This window comes from Candoia aspera, chromosome 16, assembly GCF_035149785.1.
Source record: "Candoia aspera isolate rCanAsp1 chromosome 16, rCanAsp1.hap2, whole genome shotgun sequence".
In the NCBI taxonomy this organism is placed as follows: domain Eukaryota; kingdom Metazoa; phylum Chordata; class Lepidosauria; order Squamata; family Boidae; genus Candoia; species Candoia aspera.
The window spans coordinates 10,671,084-10,688,156 of NC_086168.1; the positions used below are offsets into that span (position 1 = coordinate 10,671,084).

Sequence of the window (17,073 nt, forward strand, 5' to 3'; positions counted from 1 at the left end):
AGAGATGGGAATGCGTCGCAGGCAAACTCACAGAGGGGCCGGGGGCTTTCGGAGTGGGCTGGCGGCGAGCCTCCCGCCCATGTGTTAGCAATCAGGAGGTGTGTGGGGTGGGGCGGCCCCGCCAAGCGTGGCAGGGGGAGTTTGCAGGCCGGATCAGAGCCAGCCCGCCGGCGAGAAGGGAGGATATGCTCCTTGGCCGAGGACCAAAAGCCACACCTGCATCTTTCGTGCCGCGGGATGGTGTCCCAGGGTTGAAGGTTCAGAAGACATGGCTTGAGTTGAGGTGCCATGTGCAGAGAGGAGGGGTGGCCTCCTAGCACCGAGAGGTGTGTGTTTGTGGGGTGGGGGGGGAGCAAAAGGAAGCAGGAATGTGATTTCTGGGCTGCATCGTGCAACTGCACTGCTCCATTTGCAGAATACGAGGGGGGCTCCTGAGGCCAGCATGGAATTCCATCCATCCTCCATTTCACACCTCAAGATGTTCCAGGTGAGGAACGTCACCGTATCTCCCGCGGCTGCCCAGTTTCTAGTTATTTGTAGCTATACGTGTCCCCCCAAATTGCAGAAAGAGGCCAAGTTAGCTGCTCTTTCCAGAAGGCGCCGGTGGGGGAGTCACGCGTGGGATTAAATTTAGTAGGGATACGGACCTTCATTTGTCTTTTGAAAAGCTGCTACACTGGGGTAGAAAGGAACAGGGGGTCCCAAACTCCGCAATTTCCCTTTCTGAAATCCTAGCTGGGGCAGGCATCTTCCTCCCGAGGAAGCCTGCATCGAGGGAGGTTCTCCAGACCCACTGTAAAATTCCACAAAAAGAGACCGGGTGACTCTGCAGCCTAAGGATGGCCTGGAAGCGGGAAGGAGGAAGGGAAGAAGACATCTTGGCCTCCCTCCCTGATTTATGGGAGGTTGCGAAATATAATGACAGTGTTAAAAAAACAAAAACATGTCCACCCATCTCGTTCTTGGATGCTGGTGTGCTTTCTTCCCCTTCCCCTCTCTTCAGTGAGAAATGCTGGTGAACGTATGACCCTGAATCTGCTAGTAAAATGTGTCTGCCTGCAAGCTGGACCTGTTCCTAGCCCAGAACAGGCGAGATGCCTGCTGGAAGGCGAGCCAGGCCCTTTTCCTGTTGGCCAACTTACAGATGGCCAACCCAACTGTGGGGCCTGCCAAAGAGAGGGCTTCTACGTGTCCTGGGGTCCTGGGTGGACACGTGTCGCCTGCTCCCAGTTTGCATCTGATATCTTTCAGTTTGGGGAGGAGAAAGTCAGTTCTTATCCAAGAAAGAACATTCTCATCCGGTTGCCGGACTTTCCGAGGGAATAAGGAAAAGATGCACGTTAAGCGTGCTCTCCTGTTGTGGGTTCTCTGGTGAGTTAACAAAAAGCTGCTGGGAAGTTTGGTGAAGAAAGCCGTGGGAGGTCATCAGTCTGCTCTACGGTTCTCCCAGCAAAATATTCACTGGGGCGGGAAACTTGTAGACACCCAGAAGTTGCTGAGGTAGGGCCCCAGAGCGGCCAACGTTGACGCATGGCGACCTTGCTGAGCCGCTTGGGGACAGATCTGTATTTCTGGACTGTTTACCAACCTCGTCCACATCTCGCTCTTTCCCCCTTTCCTTCACAACAAATCCTGCAGCCTGTTTAAATACGCTAAACGTCTTCCATCCCACCTCCTCCGAAGTTCAGGAGCGTTAAAAAAAAAGCACATCAGGACGAAGCCAGCCAGCAGTCCGCAACGGAGGGCAAGGGAGTCAACGGCATCTTTCCAGACTTGCTATTTATTTGGTTTCTTTTCCGTTTTGGCTGATTGGCGCGCTCTGCTTCTCCCCTCCTGGCCTCTTTCTGGCGTGTGCTGGTGGGTATGTGCATCACACATAAAGCCCTCTTTATCCCTGACAGCATCAGGGAGGAAGCAGAGTGCATGGCCCAAGGAACATCTGGAATTGCTACATGGGAGCTATGCGCCAAAGGGGAGGATGTCATCCTTCAAGTCTCCATCCAAGGTATGGAGGTTTCCTTTCCCCCTCCCGCCAGCCTTATCCACCAGACGGCTCGGTTCTTCTCAAACTCTGACCTTTTTGGCGATTGACAAGCCCCTCCTTTGAGGCAAGAAAGTTTTGCCACGTCAATTCAGGCAGAAGCGCCGAGGAGAAGCAAGAGAGGAGGGAGGGAGGGAGGGAAAGGAGGAAGGAAAGAGGGAGGGTGCAAGAACTGGGGGGAGGGAGGAGGCAGAGACAGTGCCAGATGTGGGGGGGGGCCTCGGAGGCCACAAAAGAGGGGGAGGCAGATCGCTCACGTGGTCGCCAGAGGCGAACGGCAAAGGCGAGCAGCCAAGGTGGGTCAACAAACCCTTGTGGCCAGCCTGAGAACCAAACAGCAGGACTTCCTCACCCTCTGCTTGGGATGCCAAGTGAAATGGGGCTCCTCAGGACAACCCCCCTCCTCCCCAAATCTCCCCAGCATCGTTGACTGGAAGCATGGTGTGGATGGTTTGGGGCCCAAAGGAACTGGCCAGAGACCAGGAATCCCCGTGGTGCCCAAGACTCAGCGTATCTCCCAGAGGACTTTCCTCCCCACCACCCAGTTGGCAATTTATTGACTTATTTAATTTTAAGGATTTTTATTTTGCTTTTTTTAATTCTCCTTCCAACCTTCTTCTTAGGAGCCTGCAACGTTGAAGAAAAAGAGGATGCTACAAGAAGCTGGTTCTAGAGGAGGAAGAGAGCTGGAGGACCTCTAGAGAAGATGGAAAGGATGGCGTTCTTATTTAATCGTCTTCACCGGCAAAGTAAGTCTGCGCCTCTGGATGCAGGACGGGGTCCTTCCATCCCTTGGACCCTGCCCTTTCCCCCCTCTCCAGGACTGTTCGACTCCTTCTTCCTCCCTCCCCCTTGCTACCTTGTGAAGGGCCAAGTGGGGAGAATCAAGCGCTCTGCTCCTCACCAAAACCCTGGACTGAGAGGATCCACTCCGTCTGCCCAGTGTTCGGACTACCTGTTCAGGACGACGAGATTGTACAGTAGTCTGCACATTGGTTAGGCTGTGCTGGGATAAACAGCAGGTCCTGGTGCTGCCGAGCCGGGACGGGGATGTTTGCGTGGCCAAGGAGCGCACAGCTGCACGCCAGCCTCAACCTCCCCAAAGATGCCTGATCTGTCTCCAGTTTGCTTCCTGCGCTTCACCTTTCACTTCTCTGCCATCCTGTTTCTCCACCCTTGCAGATGCCAACCTGAGACATTGCCCGGGGTGAGATAAGCTTCTGGCTATTTGTGCGGATATCAGCAGAGGGGTGTTGCAAAAGATCCTGGGGTTCTTCGGGATGGGGGAGCGTGGCACGGGGAGAACGGCGACGCTGATGGAAAAAAGAGAGCGTTTTATAAAAAAATTAAGTGTGGAAAGGTTGACCGTGGCACGCTCAGCCCTTTGGGGTGACTGGGCTGTCCTGATTGATGGACGGCAAAGTGGAAACAGGCGAGTGAGGGGAGAGGTGACCGTTGAGAGACGAGGGGTGGAGGAGGAAAAATATCCAAAGACATTGAGGATATGGAGGATAATCAGTGCAGCTGGGAGGAAGAGCAGAAAGCAAAAAATGTGCCCTGTCTTTTGGGAAAGAACAGCTTTTCTGTTAGTTGGCTTGTATCCCCCAGAGTCATTTGCCTGGCAAAGGAGACTGTCAACACCACAGCCCAAGCAGTCCTCATCTGGAGGGGCTGGATGGCTGCTTGTGGGTCAGTTGCAGGGCAGACAAAGAAAGGGAGCCAGGTTGCCGAGAGAGAGAGAGAGAGAGAGCGATGTTAAGGGCAATTCTGCACTGCTGTTGATCTCGTTGACTTTAGTTCTACCTTGCCATCCCAAGTGAGCGAGGAGGGCAGGCTGGTGGGGAAAGGCTCAGCCTTGCAAGCAGAATTCTCGTCCATATGAAGGGGCCATAAGCCAAAGCTGATTTTTATCAGCGGTCATTTTGCTATAGTTCACCTTGGCTGGGGTGGGGGGGAGTGCAGGCTTGATGGCGAACTGGGAGAATCTTTTTTTGAGCGGGCTGTTTCAAATGCCTCCGCGTGGAAAGCTGCAGTGAAGTTGGGGGGCCCACCTAGAAGGATGAGCAGCGGGAAAGATCCCAGTTCCAACGAAGCTGACAGCCTATCTTGAAAGAACATCGCTTGCCCTCTAGAAAGTGCTTCTCGTGCGAGGCCACTGAAGTCAGAGACCAACATCAGATCAAGGCACCCCTATATACAGGCCTTTACCTGTTCCCACCTCTATCCAAGAACTTCAAGGTACATACAACCACACGGCATCTTCCTGTTCTAATTTAAAGAGGCAAATAGTCTTCTCTCTTGGAAAGGATCTCCTCTATGCCCAGTTGTAAGTCTAAAAGCCCATTCCAAGCCAAGCCAAAAGATTTAAGAAGCCAGAGATGGGATAGACAACGATATTGCAGTTGCTTATCCGCAGTAGGCAAAATGCTTCCTAAAAGAACATCTGTCGGTGCAAATAAGCCCATACAAATTATACCGGCACTTTTTGCCTTTTTAAGAAACGACGTATTTCCTCTTTTACGGCCCTGAAAGAGGCTGACCCTCCATGCTAGCAGTCTTATATAAGGTCGCCCATTCTTCTGCCATGAGACTAGAAAAGCCAAGAGAACAGAACCAGTGTCAGCAGAAAAGATCTTAAAAATCTGGGGAAGATAGATGGGATTATTTGGATGCACTCGGTTCGGCTTTTTAAAAAAAATTCTTGGAATAAACTGGATTTTGACTTCAGGTTTTTTAAAATGTGATTGGGTATCCTTCGACAAATAGAGATTGTGTTTTGCTTCTTCTTCTAAAAAAAAAATCGGCATGTGAAAGGAGACATCTTTGTCTGACATCCCAACTTCCAAATGAAGCACACAGTGAAACTTTCCACGATTTATTCATTTTTTATCCCTTTTTGTCCCCGCTCTTTAATTTAGAATAATTAAAAGTCCTAGTTAGGGAAGGAATATGCAACCAGGTGCCATTCCGAGGTTTTGCACTACAGTGCCTCTCCATTGTCTGTGATGGCTGGACAAGAGTAGAAATGAAGTCCAAAATATTTAATAGGCCACTAACTTGGCGCTTTCCAGGACATACAGATAGTCCTCCCTTAACAACCATCTATTTAGTGACTGTCCAGACTTACGACAGTGCTGAAAAAGACAACTTATGACTGGTCCTCACACACATCACCATCGCAGTGTCCCCGCAGTCATGTGATTACAATTTGGGTGCTTGGCAACCGGTTCGCATTTATGACCATTGCAGTGTCCTGTGGTCATGTGATCACCATTTTCAACCTTCCTGGCCGGATGCTGGCAAGCAGAATCAATGGGAACCACATGATTTGCTTAACAACCACGTGGTTCGGCTTAATGCCTGCGGCGATTCGCTTAACAACCATCGCAAAAAAGGTCATAAAATCGGGTCAGATTTGCTTAATGACCGCTTCACTTAGCAACCAAAATCCGGTCCCAATTGTGGCCGTTAAGCAAGGACCAGCTGTAGTTGTTTCTCCTCTTCTATCACAATCGTGTGCAGGTCTGTCCAGAAAAAAGCCTCTTTCAATTCAATGGAGCCGAATCCCAGAAGATGAGATTGCACCCCTTGTAGAGGGGATGGCAAAGTCTTGCAAAGGTAACAGGTTGGTTCCTTCTCAAGCCAGCATCAGAAGAGATGTGCTGGATCACACCTAAGGGCCTCTTCAGTCCAACCTTCGGGGTCCCCGAAGGAGAAAACCATCATTGGAACAGGATGTCAATAATCTTCCTGTCCATCTGCCCCAGCAGCTGCTCCTCAAGAGGGCCCTACCGCCGAGAAGACAGAGCCCATCTTGATCGGCTTCTCTCTTGATTTTAATTCCCCAAAACCACTTCTGCCTGTACTTCTTTTCTTCTCCCTTCCCAAAATCTCTGGCACATTTTACCGCTCTATGCATTAAAGATGTCAACTGAACCAACACAGATCAAGTTCCATTAGACAGCCTAAAGTTACCGACGTATCTCTGTGCTCCCCGCGCCATGCACACCCTTCTGCAAGTTAGGGTCTTCCTAATGTGGAAACTTATATTTATACTGATTTCCAATTTTTAAAAAAAAACATAGCCATCAAAGCTGTCCTTTCCCAACTCTCCAGATCCAAATTTTCGTAGACTGGGCCACCAAACCATGTGTAACCTCACGTGGCAATGACAGAGATGCAAGGGCATTCCTGTTATTTCAGTGAGTTCAAAATGTTGATTATTTATGATTTTCAGTCCTCTTTTTCATCCTCCCTGCATGGAAGGCTTTGGCGAATTTCTCCGTTTTTTGAATCCTGTTGTTTGGAACGCTTTTGTGGAAATCCGATGGCAGCCACGGGCATAGCCTTGCCTTGAAAGCAAGCTCTCGTGATATGTGAGGCCACGGGGATGAGGCTGTGAAACTCCCCTCCTAGATCACCATGAACAGGTTTCAGCTGGGTGGGAAGCTGTGCCTCAAGGAACCCCTTCCTCATCACAACTCCTAAAGTCATAGCCTTTTTTTCGGGCAGCGGCAGATCAACCCTGCCACAGGCTTTCCACAAATCAAGCATCTTTCCACCCCCTTTGGAAACTGGGAGCAGCAAAGAAAACAGAAATCATTCCCCAGAAAGACGGGCTTTGGACCTGGGGGCTGAGTGGAGAGTCAGCTTCCCACCCCCACTTGGTTCTAACATCCAGGGGGCCAGAAACCCCTTCCATGTGCTGCCTTGGGCCCTTTAAGACCCTTCTGCATTTCATTTCTTCTTTTAAGAATGACTGTTGGGGAGGGGGAGAGAGGGGGGGGAAAGGCAGCTTTGTGGGAAATGGCTGCTATTTTGCTAATGCTCCCCAGATGTTTCTACTTCTGCCACTCCAGCTTTGCTGCAAGGGGGCGAGCCGGAGATGTTGAGATCCAGTGAAACAAAGCTCTTGGTTCGAAGGCTGGTCGGATCCTGCTGTTCCCGGTCGTGCCAGCTCAGAAAATGGGCAATTACACCCGCCCTGCTTCGGTTTAGTTGCAACAAGGGTGTAAACTTTTCCCCTTTTGCTTCGCTTTTTGCCATTTCAAACTCTGACTCCAGATAGATGCCCCCTTTTAAGGAATTTTAAAAAAAAATTGAAAAAGCACTACCCTTGGTGCTTACAACAAGCAGTTCCTCCCTGGGTTCCTCAGCAAAATCTGACTTTTATGGCAGGGGCTGTGCGTAAACTCTTGTGCATGCTAGACCGACTTGGAGAGTTAAGGACTCCATGCCATGATTGTAGATATACAGGACTGGGCAACTGAAGGGCCAGCTTGAATGTTGAGGTTCCTCTGGGGAACGCAGGAAGACCATGCAAAGTTCCTGCCCCACATCTGGGGAGAAAAAGAGTTGGAAGGGGGATAGCCAAAGAAGAAGGATGACTCAATCTTTTAATTTCCCCCAAGTGCCAATACAAACAGTAATCCTAGCACAGTGGGCAGAGTTTGAAAAGACGCTTCTGTCAACAGAGAAAAATGTCCCTATTGATTCGGTAAAGCACCGAGAGAGAAAGATTAAAAGGTGGACTTAAAACTCAAGAAAGCGCTGATTTTTGTTTGCTTTGTGCCTAAAGAAAAAAACTAACAAGCTGCAGGGCACTTGCTTCATTTAAAAAGATACTCCACTGCATAGGTGAACTACCGTGAGGCTGGCAGATACTTAGCAAATATCCTAAAAAATATCTTTTTAGGACTTTTGTATTTATCCATATGGATTCTCCATTCTATCAATTATTTAACCAAAAGGGGAGCCAAAGGAGGATTATTTAACTGGGAATTAACCTCGTTCAATGAACAGAGAAGTACTCGGAGCAATGCCGTGGGGCGACAGACATGGTGCAGCCCCCGCCTGGTATGAGACCATCAGCACTGTTACCCCCAAGTTCTGATTCCCCCCTTCAACACGGCATAAAGGTTGCAAAAAGCAGAATATGGCCTGAAAATTCCTGAAGAAGCAAGAGCCTCCCATCCAAGGGAGAAAAAGCTTTTTAGTTTTTTTTAGTTTTTTCCGGCTGCAGAGGCCGGTGCTCAAGGAGTGGGATTTATGAAAAGGGTGGGGTGCCTGCGTTATGTTGTGTGGGGTTACTGGAAATGTGGAACAGGAGGGGAGGAAAGAGAAACACTGCCCGCCTTTCCCTTCCGCCTGGTGGAAACAAAGATTTCTTTCTTTGGGGTAGTCCCTGTTCTACCAGCACTGGAGTCTCTGGGCCGTTATTTATTATTTAAGAGACGTCAACTGGCAGGTAGCAGCTTTCATTAGACGAGGCTCGCTCTCCCCATTGAGAGGAAGCTGAAGACATCTACAGCTGGCGCTCCCCCAGCAGGCTGCCCTTGCCCCAGGATTAAAGGGAGTCCCAATTCTCCCACCGCCCTCCACTTCTTTCCCCCAATCCCCACAGCTGGAACTGGTTAATGCGGCTTATGCTGCTTGACTGCAGTCTTTCCCAGCACCTTTGAGCAACTGCAGTCAAGAGTGGGGTGGGGGGTTCGGGCCACCTCTGGAATCCAGACACGGAGGCCAATCTGAAATCTAAAATGTGTGTTTGCTTTTTCGCTGGCACTGCGGGGGAGGTGGAGGGAAAAATGCCGCGCCGGGAAATTTTAGCCAGCGACAACAGCTGGGCACCTTTGCAGTGGGTGGCAAAGATGGGGCAGAGAACAGTTGAGACTAATATGGCAGCCCCAAGAATCCAAGGGTGACAATGTCAGGGCCGCCAGTTAGTTTTCTAGGGAGTCACGTTATCTTAGGAACTGTCTATTGCATTGAGTCCCCTTCCAAAGTCTTGGATGGTCTTCAGAGGTCTCCGAGAGAAGAAACATCTGGAAATCTTAAACCAGAAAACCCCTCGGAACTGAGTTAAAATCAAAACCAAACCATAATGCGCAAGCAAACTCAAAAGGTATGTTTTTTTCCCATTGGTGCCCTCCAGAAGATTTTGGCATCCAACTTGCCGAAGGCCCAAATTATAACGACATACCTCAGGGGGGAAAAGATCTCTCCAAACCAATGGAATAATCCATGAAAAATTATGACCAGGACACTGGCTGGAGTTAGGCTAATCTGAACATCTGTCCAGATGCCTTGAAGCTGTCCCTCTGCCCTCCAGTTGGTGCTGTTATTTTTATTTATCCACTGTTCCAAGTCTCAAAAGATCTTTTCAGATTTCCTTCCTAGCACTAATTGTTGATCATCCTTTTGGTTAACTGCCAATCGCAGGGCGTTTCCATTTGCCACAAATGCCAAGGCTGAAAGCCAGGCAGGCAGGCAGGCAGACCGACAGAGCTGTTGCAGGTAAGGAAGGCAGCTGTCATAAGGGAGGTTTTTAAGCCCTACTGGCAGGAAATGAAGCCTTGATGGTGAAGGGAAACCCTTTGTACAACGGCCTCGACTATTTTTTACACGGCAAGACCCAGGAAAGAACTGTTGGGCCCTGATTTATTGGAGGCCCCGTTTGATTTATTAGCCAGATGGGGATTTGGCACGGAGAAGGAAGCATTATATTCTCTCCCTCCGAACTAGCAGGATTGTTGGTGAGCTTGAATACCACAAATGGTCCATGCATTTTTTTTTAGACAAATGCATAGAAAGCTACACACACAGAGAACCTTTTCCACATAGACTGGTTGCATTGGGTAGCTTGATTTTTCTTGGTAAAACTTGGGGAGCGGAAATGGAAATTGAAATAGGTCTGCTAAACCAGCACACACACGTTTTGCTAAAGTTTTCTTCCAAAACATCATCTCCATTAATTAAAAAAAAAAAAGGGACTGAGCATTGCAGTCCCATCTCTGGTGACGACACATGTGGGATGAGGTCATCACCAAAATGGCTGCCCTCACAGGCTTATCTCTGATGTCTGATGCAGATGCAGAATTTGCAAGGAGTTGTAACCAGGCCTGTGTTCTAATCTGCCTGTCTTTCTCCCCGCTCCCAGTAGACACCAAAGCTTTGAAAATGGACTTTTCAAAAGTGAAATCCACCCTAACTCACTGGACAAGAAAAATTGGTCCAGCCTTGCTCTTGAATATAGCAACAACAGATCCTTGGGACTTTTTCAGCTGCAGGGAGGCACACAATCCTTTGCCACTGGAAACATTCACAGAACACCATGCGCCAGATGAGCTAGATCAGATCCCGAGATACCCATACGTTAAGCAACAGGAGATGCCGCTTACCAATCGCCATGCCCCATATTCTAGGCACTAGGGGACTCTTTCCACTCCCTGGTATATGATCCACCTTGCAAATTATAGTGCATTTCTACGGCGCACAACTCCAGCAAAGTTCATTTGGCTGTGTGGTGATGATTCATGACAAAACTCAAACAGCAGGCTGGCTTCTTCCAGGAATAAGTCATCAGTAAGTAAATAAGGAAGGGAAAGGAATTTTAATGAGATCCCCAGACCAGTTTGATGGCAAAATCAGTCTGAAGTTAGCGTGACTCAGAGTCTGTAGGACCCTGACCAGGGAGGCTACAGCTTGGATTGGCCACCTGGAGGGAACCAAAGGCTATAAGCAGCTCACCGGTTGCCCACCCCAATCTAAAGGGTTAGATAATGAGCAAGAACCGTTAATGCAATCTCTAAAGGGTTAGATAATGAGCAAGAACCGTTAACGCAATCTCATGGGTTCCATGGATTCCAAAAGCCAATTTAGAATTTAGAAGTTCCTTTCATTTATGGTGAAGAGTCACCAAGGAGAAATGGAGAACGTAAATGTAGCGTCCTTACCTCGTCATCTTTGTACCACGAGAGGTTCTCAGCTGTCAGGACAAACCAGTATTCTTTGGAGCCGCCCTTCATGATGCCAATATTGTTGATAGTAAGCCAACCCTTGCGGATCACCTAGGTCGCCAAAATATATCAGAGTGATGAACGCTGGCAGCGGACCCGGGGGATACAGATAGAACCGCACCACACGAAACACGATAAGCAGCAGGATTGGCCGAAAAGCTGTCCCAGCCTTCTCCATGGAGGGTAACTCAAGCCAACAATCTGGGATTAGTGATGTGAATTGTTGCGGAAAAAATCTGGAAAACCTCAAGGGAAAGTAACATTTTTTTTTTCCAGGCGGTTTCGCCACCCCCAAGCCTAGAAAGGGAATTTCTTTGCAAAACTATGGAATGCATGCAGCCTTGCTGGCATTGTAAGGATTATTGATTAAGCGGGGGGAGGAAGAGATGAGGAACAAATGAGTTAATAAGCATTTAAAAACTAAACGAGAACCCTGCCGGGAAACAAGAGCCTCCCTGGATGTCTATGTGCTGTGTGACTGGATCAGGCATCCTCACTGTTGTGCCCTTAAGACATGGTGAAGCCACGTCCCTCAGATTAGGACCTTTGAAAGTCATCGTCTCCACCTATCTAAAGAATGACAAGTTGGGTTCACCACATTCCCATCTCTGTTTAAAGGGCACAATCTCCACTAATCCCTGGAATGGGGTCTAAGTAAAGAGGGTTCCCCTTTCCTAAGATGGTGGCCCCAAAGGGGTTGGAGTTCAACAACTCTTAGCTCCAGAAAACATGGTTATGGGCCATGCTCTCTGGAGAGATTGACAATTGTCCTCTGCATCTCTAGTTGGAGGACCCTTCGGGAGAGGCCCCCTCCCCAGCTATTATAGTTTCAGGTTTACTGAACTGGGGCAGGGGGTGTCTGTCATCCTGGACTGTCTACTAAATCAGAGAGTTTAATGTGCTGGTTCGCATCAGTTGCACGATGACCCCATTAACGTACACTACACAGATACATCCTTCGCACAATGACATCAGGACACAAGCGTGTCATGCCAGCACGCAGTTGGCATCGTTTTGGAAGTGTGGTCCACGGCTTGCAACATCTATCATCCTGAGGTCTGGTCAACTGATCTTCATTGTCCTTTTTTTCCATCGGGCTCTGTTGGGCACGGAACTCCCCTCCCCAGCTTGGCATTTGCTTGCTGAGTTTCAACCGTGTTTAAACATGCTCGTCTGTGGCTTACGTCCTGCCGCCTTTAAGGAGCCCCTTCCAGGGGCACTTGGAGGATGATGGGAGATGTAGTGACCACATCCCCAAGTGCATCCCAGATAGTCTGGGTGGGTGCATTTGCAGCATGAAATCCCAGCCAACTTGCCTTCCAGGAAGACGGAAAGCTGGGATCCTAAACCCCGATTCTACAGCTTCCTCCATGTCTCTCTGACCTGCCTGCGGTCTCTCTCTCCGAGTGGGCAAATCCTTGTCCCATACAGATTTTACCCCTTTCTCCCTGTTCTGTCTGCAGCAGATGGCAAGAGCCTCGCACTTCCCAGAGGTTCTAAAATTAGTATTTGTCAGCCATGCCTCGGACAAGGAGTGGCTATTTCCCCCCCCCCTCTTACTCACCAGGATCTCATCCTGAAAAAAGAGAGCAGCACCAGCAGAGACAACAGGAGCAAAGAAAGGAAAAATCATTACTTAAAAAAAGCAATTGGCGAAAGAAGCTGTGCACCAAAAGTGTGTGTGTGTACATAGATACACGAGTAGTCCTCCCTTAACGACCATTCGTTTAATGATGGTCCGAAGTTACGACGGCCTCAGAAAAAGGGCTTTATGACCTGTACTCAAGACCATTGCAAAATGTTGTCCCACCCCCACAGTCACATGATTGCAATTGGGCACTTGGCAGCCGGCTCGCATTTACGACCAGTTGCAGCATCCTGCAGTCACATGATTGCGATTTGCAACCTTTTTTGCCAGTTTCCGGCAAAAATCGTCCACTGGGGAAGCTGGGTTCACTTAACGACTGCAGTGATTTGTTTAACGACTCATGATTCGCTTAACAACCATTGTAAAAATGGTCATAAAATTGGGTCCGGTCACCTGGTGACTCACTTAATGACCGTACCACTTAACAACCAGTTTTACAGGCCCTATTGTGGTTGTTAAGGGAGGACTACCTGTATACATACATACAGAGAGACACAAATGCCTAGATGTATATACACACAAATACACTAGCCTTCCCAAATGTGGACCCAAAAACTTGCAGAATTCCACGCCCATGGGGCCAATGGAATTCTGGGAACTGTAGTCTCAACCCATTTGGAGGACACCCAGTTAGGGAAGACTGATAGATCATAACAACCCCCCTCCCCCAAAAAATATTTATTACCGGAGATGTTTGCTCAAATGAATGCCTGAATCGCCAAAAACACTAAAAAGCTCACATTGCAAAAGAAAATCTGCTTAACTAAAAAGGGGAAAAAGAAAAAAGGAAAGAAGAAGGGGGGGAAAAATTAAGCACAGGCTGGTCTTGGGGTATCCCCAGACTGGGATAGTGGGTGAAAGGGATCATCCAGCTGGGCGGGCACAGTGTTTCCCAGCTCAGCTTAGCCAGTCGACCCAGTTTAGGAAATGTGGTCCAAAACTGCTGGAGGTGGGCAGGTGGGAAAAAGCTGATGGGAGAGAAAATCCTTCCCAAGGCGTGTTGATGAGAAACCCAGCAGTCCTGCAGCTGAAAGAGGAGGTCCCCCCCCCCCCGTTTGGGTTACCCGTTCTGAGTTGCTGGAGAGCTCAGCAAACGTCTCCTAGGCGGCTCTCAATTCGAAGGATGGAGATGCTGCCATCGGGACTCCCAGACAAGGAGGCAATGAAACCCTGATCCAGATGGGGCCTTCAAGGGCCAATGGTAAATTCAGGCAAAGCCGGGGTTAGCTCAGCCCACCTCGGTTTGGCAGGGCAGGAGCTGAAGCCCAGCACGTTGGCAAAGCACCAGATTTTTACCCATCTGCCTACTAATTTCATTCAGTTCCTCTGCTTTTCTCTTCCCAAGGCTATGGAGCGTTTTCCTCGAATGGGATGGGTGGGGAAAGGATAAGAAGGCCATCCAAATTTCTCCCCTCTTCACAACACTGCTAAGGAGCCTTTCACTTCCAGCCCGCGAAATCCCACTGCCCATCTCTCCGTCGGGCGGCTGAAAAACGGGGGCGCCAACCGGAGTTGATCGATCACTCATCTAAATGTCTGTACATCCGCGACGCAGACGACATAATCAAAATCATCCAACATCCACGATGGACAGTAATTAAAACACCCACAATGATAAATAACGGGGGACAAAACTGACATCCATCCGTAACACCGGAGCCCCCAAACCTCCCATTAGGGAGTGATTCTTACCTGATTACCCGCCGTTTTTTTCTTACTGACTTGGCTGCTCCTCTGCTGGGCGCTGCAAAAAAAATATATGAAGCATTTGTGTGATAATCACACATTTTTTTCTAGCAAGGGAGAGACTATGAAATACATTAAAAAGTTTTCATTCCAGTGTAATGCAGGCACTTTACAACTGGACAAATTTAAATTCCAAATTTTCAAGCAGGCCAGAAATGTCAGCAGTTCTTCCGGGGCCACTACAGGAAGTCCTCGCTTAACTACCACACTTGGGACAGGAATTTTGGTTGCTAAGTGAAGCAGTCATTAGGCGAATCTGGCCCAATTTTACGTTTTTTGCAGTGGTTGTTAAGCAAATCACCGCAGCCGTTAAGCGAACCACATGGTTGTTAAGTGAATCACATGGTTCCCATTGATTTTGCTTGCCAGAAGTTGGCCGGGAAGGTTGAAAATGGCGATCACATGACCTCTTGACGCTGTGATGGTCATCAATGCGAACCAGTTGCCAAGCGCCCAAATTGTGATCATGTGACCACAGAGATGCTGCAACGGTTGTAAGTGTGAGAACAAGTCATAAGTCGGGTGTTTTTGGCACTGTTGTAAGTCCAAACTGTCACTAAACGAATGGTTGGTAAGTGAGGACTATCTGTAAAATCTCCCTCCAAGCATGTTCAGACCAGTTAGTGGTGGGAAATCTGGAGAGGGGGTCTCCCTGTGATTCTGCAGGATGCACATTTCATGGGGGATGCTGCCCACAAGTTAGAAAACTTCCCACTCCTTCCTCAAGGTGTGTTAATGTTTCGGTTCCCCACCCTATTTATTTCATTTATTAATCAGGTGGCTCTCCTGCCACAATAAGCAGACTCATAAGTGGCTCACAACTACCCCAAAAAAATGGAAGAATGCTACGAATGGGTAAGAAAACACATTGAAAACCAAAAACACCACTTCAACTTTTCCCAGGAGGCAGATAATAAAATACAGTTAACATCTGGGTGAAATTTGTCAGACAGGATGACTTAGACACCAAACAGGATGGGCTGATGAAGCATCAGCATCAAAGTGCAAACTAGGTTTCAACCAGGAGTCTTACTTGGCAAATCCAATGAAATCTTCGTGGTTGGTGTTCATGTAGGCCAACTCAATGTCTATCAGAAGCATGACCTGGGGGGGAGAAACCATGCAAAAAGAGAGATGAAGCATTGGAGAACCCTCAAAACTACCTTCACCAGCATCTCAGCCCTAAACCAAGCGTAAGTAAGGCCGGAATATTGCGAAGGAGAAAATAATATAAAGAATAGACCTGTTTGATCAGGGATAAGACAACAAGTACCTTTATAAAACACTGGAAACCCTTTATGGACTCTTTGCTGAACTTGGATAGAAATAACAATTTTTGGACTTGCCAGTATGGGAAGAAGTGAACGATTTACTCCATTTTAAAGGGGGAGGCATGCTATATGCCAGCAAATTTGGAAAACACAAGAATGGCCATCAGACTGGAAAAAATCAACTTATATCCCCATACCAAAAAAGGGAAACACTAAAGAATGTTCAAACTATCGAACAGTGGCACTCATTTCACATGCCAGTAAGGTAATGCTCAAGATCCTGCAAGGTAGACTTCAGCAATTCATGGAGCGAGAATTGCCAGATGTACAAGCTGGGTTTAGAAAAGGCAGAGGAACTAGAGACCAAATTGCCAATATCCGCTGGATAATGGAAAAAGCCAGGGAGTTTCAGAAAAACATCTATTTCTGTTTTATTGACTATTCTAAAGCCTTTGACTGTGTGGACCATAACAAATTGTGGCAAGTTCTTAGCGGTATGGGGATACCAAGTCATCTTGTATGCCTCCTGAAGAATCTGTATAACGACCAAGTAGCAACAGTAAGAACAGACCACGGAACAACAGACTGGTTTAAGATTGGGAAAGGAGTACGGCAGGGCTGTATACTCTCACCCTACCTATTCAACTTGTATGCAGAACACATCATGCGACAAGCTGGCCTTGAGGAATCCAAGGCTGGAGTTAAAATCTCTGGAAGAAACATTAACAATCTCAGATATGCAGATGATACCACTTTGATGGCTGAAAGCGAAGAGGAACTGAGGAGCCTTATGATGAAGGTGAAAGAAGAAAGTGCAAAAGCTGGCTTGCAGCTAAACCTCAAAAAAACCAAGATTATGGCAACCAGCTTGATTGATAACTGGCAAATAGAGGGAGAAAATGTAGAAGCAGTGAAAGACTTTGTATTCCTAGGTGCAAAGATTACTGCAGATGCTGACTGCAGTCAGGAAATCAGAAGACGCTTAATCCTTGGGAGAAGAGCAATGACAAATCTCGATAAAATAGTTAAGAGCAGAGACATCAGACTGACAACAAAGGTCCGCATAGTTAAAGCAATGGTGTTCCCTGTAATAACATATGGCTGCGAGAGCTGGACCATAAGGAAGGCTGAGCGAAGGAAGATCGATGCTTTTGAACTGTGGTGTTGGAGGAAAATTCTGAGAGTGCCTTGGACTGCAAGAAGATCCAACCAGTCCATCCTCCAGGAAATAAAGCCAGACTGCTCACTTGAGGGAATGATATTAAAGGCAAAACTGAAATACTTTGGCCACATAATGAGAAGACAGGACACCCTGGAGAAGATGCTGATGCTAGGGAGAGTGGAAGGCAAAAGGAAGAGGGGCCGACCAAGGGCAAGATGGATGGATGATATTCTAGAGGTGACGGACTCGTCCCTGGGGGAGCTGGGGGTGTTGACGACTGACAGGAAGCTCTGGCGTGGGCTGGTCCATGAAGTCACGAAGAGTCGGAAGCGACTAAACGAATAAACAACAACAAAGGGGGAGGCGTGATATTAAACTTGTACGTAACTGCTGAAAAGAAGGCTCCC

The 17,073-nt window shown here is 48.2% G+C and overlaps 1 protein-coding gene across 6 annotated transcripts in view; it reads right to left on the reverse strand.

Annotated features, from left to right (window-relative positions):
* Positions 1-17,073, reverse strand: part of DNM1 (dynamin 1) — a 62,617-nt gene that overhangs the window by 18,282 nt on the left and 27,262 nt on the right. For 5 of the 6 annotated variants that reach the window (XR_010068794.1, XR_010068795.1, XM_063316541.1 and 2 more), the window contains exons 12-15: positions 15,267-15,337; positions 14,180-14,231; positions 12,404-12,415; positions 10,777-10,890 (exon numbers count right to left, since the gene is read on the reverse strand). Coding sequence is in view for 4 of the 6 variants with exons in the window: in XM_063316541.1 (XP_063172611.1) it covers positions 10,777-10,890; positions 12,404-12,415; positions 14,180-14,231; positions 15,267-15,337 (249 nt within the window). In the remaining 2 variants the exon portion in view is untranslated. The remainder of the gene's footprint in view (positions 1-10,776; positions 10,891-12,403; positions 12,416-14,179; positions 14,232-15,266; positions 15,338-17,073) is intronic. The other variant, XM_063316539.1, reaches the window with a different exon arrangement.